The 8,178-nt window shown below is 52.4% G+C and overlaps 1 protein-coding gene across 1 annotated transcript in view; it reads right to left on the bottom strand.

Annotated features, from left to right (window-relative positions):
* Nucleotides 1-6,849, bottom strand: part of F2r (coagulation factor II thrombin receptor) — a 15,985-nt gene extending 9,136 nt beyond the window's left edge. Inside the window, exon 1 of the mRNA XM_012517420.2 lies at nt 6,690-6,849. Within this exon, the coding sequence (XP_012372874.1) occupies nt 6,690-6,774 (85 nt within the window). The 5' untranslated portion in view covers nt 6,775-6,849. The remainder of the gene's footprint in view (nt 1-6,689) is intronic.
* Nucleotides 6,850-8,178: the final 1,329 nt, after the last annotated feature.

Raw genomic sequence — 8,178 nt, 5'->3', positions numbered from 1 at the left:
TGCTGGGGGATTGAACCGCGGTCCCTGTGCTTTGCTTAGCTTAGCTTGTTCTAAGTAGGTGCTTTAGACCACTGAGCCATCTCACCAGCCCCTGAGATTTGCTTTTAAAAGTTTTCAGTAAGACGCTCAGCAGAATAAGCATCTGCTTAGGCAAGGGCAGGGACCGGGGTTGGATCCTCAGCACCACGGGCCGTGCTTGCCCTGCCCACAGAGACTGGGCGAGGTGGCCACGCCTGCAATCCCAGTGCTGGGAAGGCTGAAAACAGGAGGAACACTATGAGTCTGAGCTGCATCGTGAGATCCTGTACCAAAGACATTAAAAAAATTCAATTTGGGGGAAGAGAAAAATGGGGGTCAGAAAAGATCGGGCACCTGTGAATGACAGTGAAGCCAGTCAATGGGCATGGAGGAGGGGGGTAAACTTTTCATTTTGAGATGTGTTTGATAACTTCATAATACAATTTTTTTAAAGACAAGAAAACCAAGTATTTTATGCTGTTTACATTCTAATGGAAGTTCAGAGTAAGCATGCTTGGATTTATTTCATCATAGCTACATAGGGGGAAATGTTCTGGAATGTGTACATGAAGTTTTACATTTGGAGTGCTCACTTGATACTAACTCTTCTGAGCCTGTCTGGAATATGAGAAATGGGTGTGTGAAGAAAAAGAGTGGCTAAGTAACAGACTGGAAGTCAAGCAGTTAGTCAGGAGCGCGGCCAGGGTGCGGACCCCCATCTGCACCGCTCTGAAACTTTGACTCTGACTGCATCAGACCCTGTCTCCTTAGAAACGCCTGGTTCATAGCCAACTCTTAAGAAAGTACCAGGCTGGTGAAATAGCTCAGTGGATTAAAGCGCCTGCAAGTAGGCGCAGGGGTTGGGGGTTCGATCCCCGGATGCACTGAGACAGCAATTGAGAATTCCAGCACTTGAGAGGCTGTAAACAGGAGAATCACTATGAGTCCGATCTAGTAGCGAGACTCTGAACAACCTGTAGACCCTTCCCTAAAATACAGAAAAAAAAGTATCATTTTCTCTCTTATTATTTCATGAATGTGTCCATCCTTTTTGCCACACCAGGCAGTGGTGGACACGTGGGTGCGTGACTCCAGGTGGCGGCAGACGTGGCTGCTGCTTGGGAACCTGGGGTCCTGCAGGCTCTGGCAATGTGTCAACCACATGCCAACAACTCTGGGTGTGGACGACAGATATATGGGAAGACATTCAAGGGCACGAACGATGCAAACCGTTACAGCATTGTTCGAAAATGACATGGAGACAAGATGGAGTGAATCACTGTGCTGCAGAAAAGCAGGAATGAAGGTAGAATGCAGTCAAACGGCCTGCAAGGCGAGTAAGGGGCGGCTGCCTGCAGCATGCCACTCTAGCCTCCCCCAGGGAATAGGAGTCCCTTAGAACAGAAGCTGGGCCCCTCGGATGTACAGGGATGCAGGCCTGGGAGGAAGCGGGGGTGGGAGCGGGGAATCGACAGGAAGGAGGCCACAGCAGGGATAAGGGAAGTGGGGGGGGGGTGCTCTGCCTGGAGAGCCAGCCACCGCTGCCACCGCGGGTCAGGAGGTCAGGACGTCTTCCTGGGAAGCACCTTCCCTGGCTGCCCTCCACCCCCAGGTCTCTTTGGCTTGGAGGTCCTGTGTGGAAAGGCTGCACTCCACACAACAGAGAGCCAATGCGCCTGCAGCCAGGGACGTCAGTGAGCACGGACCCGGGCGCTACGGCACTCCCAACTCCTTCCACACCTTGTAAATCTGAACTCAAATCAATCAGGTGCTCTGTGTAATAGAAATACAATAAAGGGCACTTCCAGGAAAGCAGGCTTCTCACAGAGCTGTAAGACCTTTTACTCTGCCAAGGGACAATTCACTGTCCCTGTTGTATTGCTTTTGATTATGCTAGTAGATACTTCATAATGGCTATGAATCAATGTGAACACTGAAGGGAATTTTTAAAAAAAGTGAATAGTGAGCTGGATGTGGTGGCACATGTTTGCAATCTCAGACCTCTGAGAGGCTGAGGCAGGAGGATCCCAAGTTCTAGCCCAGCCTGAGCAATTTGGTAAGACCCTGTCTAAAACAAAGACACTTAAAAAGGGCTGGGGATATAGCTTAGTGTGAAGATCCTGGGTTCAATCCCTAGCACTGTCAACACAAAACAAAAGGGTCGAAAATGCCAGAATGTATAACATGAAATAAAGGCGGGTATTGTTTGGTAAAGCTTGTTTGATATCTCTATGTCCCATGACTACGCATATTCATTGCATACACAGCCTTATGGTGAATTGTAAAACATATTTCTTCCTTTTACTTTTAATGTGTTTGGTACAGAGTTTCACTACACAGCTCAGACTCGTAGAAATCTTGTTTTCAGCCACCCCAGCTCTAGGATTACAGGCATGCAGCACCAGGCCTGGTCTCAGCGGCCAGCTCAACACTTGTCTAAGCAGGCGCTTAGTCTGCTGAACTATCTAACCGGTCCTATAAAGCATATTTCTTACAGTTCTTCCTCTTGGTTACCAAAATAAATAAATAAAAAATAAATAAATAAATAAGTACTGGAAAATACTCTGATAGTTCTATAATACCTAACTTCTAATTTATTACAGACTTGGTGCATAGATTATGTAATGTCCTTCCCTAACCGACATAAATGTGTTGTTTTCAAGTGCAAATTACAGATTATCCTTGTTATTTCAAATGGCTAGTTACTTCTGAAAGCAAATAAAGAATGTGTAAAGAGTGGAAAGGGCATTTGAAGCGGCAATACTTCATGGGATGTCACAGGCTGGGGGACTTGAACTTCACGGGCCAGGTCAGGCACCCCGGAAAGGTGGGGAGGGAAGCTCATATCAGGACAGCAGCGAGAAGTCGGCGATACACTCGAGCAGTTTTAGGGAAACCACGAGATAAAAAGAAATGGGAAATTCTGAATGTTCCACCTGCACAGTCCTGAGTACCGCCACCATAGTATAAAACTGCACCAAACTGCCACTGACTTGTATACATTTATGTGGAATGAATTTTACCTCAATTAAAAAACAAAACATGCTGTGCTGGCCCCACCTCTGGGGCATGTTGGGATGGTGATTGAGACTGGTCGTGGTGGGCACCTGTAATCCCAGCACTTGTGAGGCTGAAAACAGGAGAATCACTATGAGTCTGATCTGTGTAGTGAAACCCTGTACCAAAAAAAAAAAAAAAAAAGAAAAAAAGATAGAGAAAGGAGTGTCTCAGGAAAAGAGGGCTGTTATGTCCAAAGTGAGGAAAGAGACAGGATTAGAAGTCCAGGGCCCCATCTTGCAGTCCTGCTGACAGCCCTGTTAATTCTGGTCTGTAAGGATGACAGGGACGGCAGTGAAAGAACTGAGGAGAAGGGAGGGGACAGAAAGAGCTCTGGGAAGAACAGGCAGGTGCACTATGGAAAAGAAGCAAACTGAGACTCTCAAGTTGGTGTGGGCAGTGCCCCAGACTGCTGGGAAGGGAAGGGCTTGGAAAGCTGCAGGCAGTGGAGGAGGATGGAGTGGGATCCTAGGCAGACAAGATGGGCATCCTGGGGGCGGCCAGAGCGCCTCAAGAAAGGACCCATTGGGGGCCGGGGATATAGCTCAGTAGAATAAGTGCTTCCCTGGCAAGTGCAAGGGTCTGAGTTCAATCCCCAGTTCTGAAAAAAAAGGACCCATGATCTCGATGTGTCCTAAGGAACAGAGGCAAGGCCTTTATGACTAGGAACCAAGAGGGAAAGGGGCTTATGTAAATGAAGAAATAATCGAGGCATAATAAACTCCTTGCTGGTCCCTAAGCAGTTTACTTTTAGGCATTACAGAGCATCCTGGCCTGCTTGGGCAGGGTCGCGGTCCAGTTCGGAGTCTTTCTGCTCAGCCTTCAGATGGCCAACTCTTGGAAACAGGCCATTAGCATGTATTAAAGGATAAAGATTTATGCCAAGTGTCGTGGTGCACGCCTGTAACCCCAGCACTCCAGAAGCTGAGGCAGGAGGACTGCTGTGAGTTCAAGACCAGCCAGGGCTACACATCAAGACTGTCTCAAAAAGAGAATAAGAAAAAGAAAAAAAAAAAAATTAAGTGTCTATTAATAGCCCGCCTTATCTGTTAGACAAGTGAAAGCACAACAGAAGTCCCTGCAGGGAGGTTTACCAGATGACTGTCCTCTCTGCCCTGGTCTGGTCCAGTGCTTCTAGCTGACAGGATGTGGACTCTGCTCTCCACAAGTCCTGGGGAGCACAGGGGGGCACTTTAGGGGCCCAAGGTGGCTCCTCTACAGGGGTGGCAGAGAAAGCGTCTCCTTAGGAAAGACTGGCCTGTGGTCAAGACTCAATTCCACCTCTTATGAGACTTGTGACTTCCCTGTGGGTCTCAGTGTCCTCACCCAGAAGGAGAGGACATGTGTCCAAAAGGCAGGTCTGCACAGGAAAGAAAGGAATCTATGCACTGCATCTAGGCAGCTGCCAGCTGGGACAGGTGCTCTATACAGGGCATCTGGGCTCTACTTAAATGGGACCCTCTGGGAAATGGGGAGGGCATTCTGGGCCGAGAGTGACATGGGGACAAAGACAGAGAAAGCAAACTCCTTAGCAGAGGAGCAGGGGTGTGGATGGGTGAGGCAGGATGGGGCCCCAGAAAGACACCAGCAACCCACAACGCCCTGGCTCCTGGCTCAGTCCTGGGGAGCTGGCCTGACTCTGGGCGCATGAAGGCTTCACATGGGATCCACCGCAGTTACCACCAACTCCTCTGGTACCCCTCCGCCCTGTAGGTCCTTCTAAAAATCCATCACCTCACCTCTCGGCTCTCACATTTGGGTCCTCTTTAGCGAATGTTATCTCATTTAAATTGCTGGGTCCAAGGAATGTAAGCTAGTTAATGAGCTTGAGAGCTCCTCAGTAATATCTGCAGAGTAGACATCTGTTCCAGATCCCAAGGAGAATAAGCGGAAGTCTATAATTCTGGCTAGGGAGAGGAGATACCCACAAAAGGACAAGGCAGGAAGCATGACATTGAACAGGGCTAGTCTGAAAGTACTGTATAAAAGTGCAAGTGCCAATGTGAAGGTTAGGGACAGGGCTGAGCCTGAGGGCATCACAACCCTGTCCCCAGAGAGGCTGGCATTCCCAAACACAGGCAGGACCCCAGCTTCCAGAAAGGCCACAGGAGGGCTGAGGACAAGCTGGAGACGGAGGGAGGCATCCCAGCACCAGCATGGCAGGATAGACCCTGTCCAGACAGTAATAAGAGTGATCAGAGAAAGCAGACTGGCTTCCTTTGATTAGTGAATTTAAACTCTCCCAAGATACAGCTGTTCCCACGGCCCATTTCCTCACTTCCCATGCTGTGGTCCCCAGCCTCCACTTTAGAAGGAGCCAAGGTGATGAACCCCTCCTCAACTAAGCTATAGGGTGATGTGAGACCATCTGGGTGATCACTCTTGGCCCGGAGGGTTGACAGGAATACCGCACATCACACACACTCTCTTCTCTCTCTCCCAGTGTGGCCTCCGAATGCAGAGCGGACAAACTAGCCAATGTCTGGGCAGTGGTCTTTCTGTCCATCTCAGCATGTGCCAGCCCTTCCATAAGGAAGGAAAAAAGCTTTTACATTAACGTCACTCACTCCCCACAGGGTGCCCAAACTCCCTGGGATTCTGTAAGCAAGGGTGGCGAGAAGGATGTGGCAGCTGCAGGCACTGGACCGCCACAAAGTGACCAAATCTTAGACAGAAATTAGTATTCTTAAGCGCAGGTCCTCAAATGAACCCGAGCAATCTCACAATGCTACGAGAACTCAGCAGCCCCACATGGCCCCAAACAGTGCTGGTGACAAAGAGGTGTTACTGCTCCCGAAAGAGGCCTGGGCGCCTGGAGCTCAGAGTTTCCCAAAGGCATCTCTTGAAACTCGCCATGAACAAAGAGTCCGGCGGGGAACGCGCTGTCTTTGTCACCTCTTAATCTGGAAGTGTGGGAGTAAAGCAGAACACGCATTTTTTTTTTTCACTGATAAGCAAACCCCTAAGAAAACAATAGCTAAAAGTTACTGAAGTAACCTTTTTGCTAAGAAATTTTGAAAAAAGAAGGAAAAACATTTTTCCTCTCTAATTAGTGTCTTTACAGGTTGAAAACTCCGGCTGCTTCGCTCGGAGGGAAGAACGACAAGGTCTCAGCGGCAGTGTTCACCTGGCCAGGCAGCCAGACGCTCAGAAACCATCAGCCGGGACTTCTCGCTGCCGGGGCGGCGGGCCAAGCAGGCTCCCGCGCTGGGGGAGCCTGGCCCGGCAGCGGTCTACTTCCTCCGCCCAGGAGCGGGTTCCCGGGAACGAACAAAGCGGCCCCAGGCATCCCGCCCGGAGGAGACCCTGTTCCCACCGCGCCCCGCGCCCGGCACCCCAGACCCGACCGCAGAACGCGCTTCACCTCAGAGTGCAAGAACCAGAAAAGCCAACAAAGCACGGTCCGCGGAGAAACAGACAAAGCGCACCCGTGCGGGCAGACTCGGGCCCCAGGACTCCCGAGAGGGTCCCTCCAGCTGCCGGGGCCGAGGGGCGCCCGGGGGCTCGGCCCGAACCCTGTGTGGCTTCTTGGGACACCGAGCGAGGCCACCTCGACCACTCGGCCACCCGGCCACCCGGACCCCGCCGCCCCTCTCGCTCCCGCCCCACCTCACCTGGCGCGCGGGCCCGGGCGCTGGCCAGCGGCGGGTGGCACAGGAGGAGGCCGGCAGCGAGGAGCAGCAGGCGCCGCGGCCCCATGGTCCCCGCGCGGCGCGGGCTCCGCTCGCCGGCCCGACCCACTCAGCGCCACAGGCAGGAGCAGGCTGCTGGGTCTCGCGGCGGCGGCTGTGTGACCGCGGGGCGTGGGGTGCTGGGCGGGGACAAGGCGGGCGCAGGGTGGGTGGGGGCGCCCGGGAGGCGCGGGGCGTGCGCCCCCTCGCGGCCGCCACTACCGCCTCCGCCTCCGCCGCCACTGCGCAGCGCGCCCCGCGACCCCAGCGTTGTCCTGCCGCGCTCCGGCTGGCAGCGTCCTTCCTGGCCCGGTGCTCCCGGGGCTCCGCGGAACCTCACCCGCACCAGGCTGAGCAGCTCGGTGTCCACACAGAAAGTTGTTCCTAAAGGGTAGGGAAAAAGGCGTTGAAAGTTTATGCTGCGGGCATGAATGTTGGGACAGAGTTCGCAGCATTTCACCCCCTTTTCTCTCGGTTCCGCCAAGTTAGAGGATTTGCATTCTGGAGGCCCGTTGCCACCCGCGCGTCTCCCGCGCGCCCCCAGCTGCTGTCGCCTTGGCCCTCCCGAGCTGTCACTGAGCTGACCCCGGGGCCACACTAAAGCATCCTTTGAGCATTCTAGTCCGAGTCTGACTGCAGCCGACCCTCGGGGAGGGGACACTCCGCGTGCCTATAGGTGCCCTAGACGTGGTGCCAGGGTGGAGGGGTCCGCATCCTGCTTTGCTAGGAGCCTCGGGGAGTGGGGCTCTTGGACCCCAACAGAAGTGGGCCCCACCAGTCATTGTAGGCAAGCTTAGCCGCAGACCCTAAGCCTCGCCCTCCCGGGCACTGATGGGCAGGGCTGCTCTGCTGATGTCCCCAGGGAAGGATTCTAACTAAGGCTAGAGGCCCAGCTCTTCTACCTGCGGAGAAAGCAGCTCCTTACCGAGAGAGAAAACACTTCCTGCCCTGTTTCCCCATCATTTTCACAGCTAAGCTCCTGGCTGGGCACGACGTTTCAGCAGCAGTATGCTTAGGCAACTACTCAGCTACATACTGCTTTTCAAGATCTTTCCCAGTTCAGTTCTAGGAAATGATACCTAAGAATAGGTGTGAACCATTAAAATTATTTCTGCACACACTATTATAACTTATTTTACTCCTAAGATGCCATTGAGTCATCATTTTTAGCCTGGTATCCTGGTGCATGCTTGTAATCCCGGCTATTTGGGAGCCTGAGGCAGGAGGATTACAAGTTCAAGGCCAGCCTGGGCTATTTAGCCAGACACTGTCTCAAAGTGGAATCCAACGGGCTGGGTTTACAGTTCAGTGTCCAGTGCTTGCCTAGAATTCCTGAGGCCCTGGGTTTCACTCTTAGTACTACAGAAAGATCCATCCTTTTAACTTTATTTACTTATTTATTTTTGGCTGAACCACGGATTGAACTGAGGCC

This window comes from Octodon degus, unplaced genomic scaffold (genome assembly GCF_000260255.1).
Source record: "Octodon degus isolate 3935 unplaced genomic scaffold, OctDeg1.0 scaffold00177, whole genome shotgun sequence".
NCBI lineage: Eukaryota > Metazoa > Chordata > Mammalia > Rodentia > Octodontidae > Octodon > Octodon degus.
The sequence above is the reverse complement of the archived record's forward strand: the minus strand, read 5'-3'. Positions and strand labels throughout refer to the sequence as shown.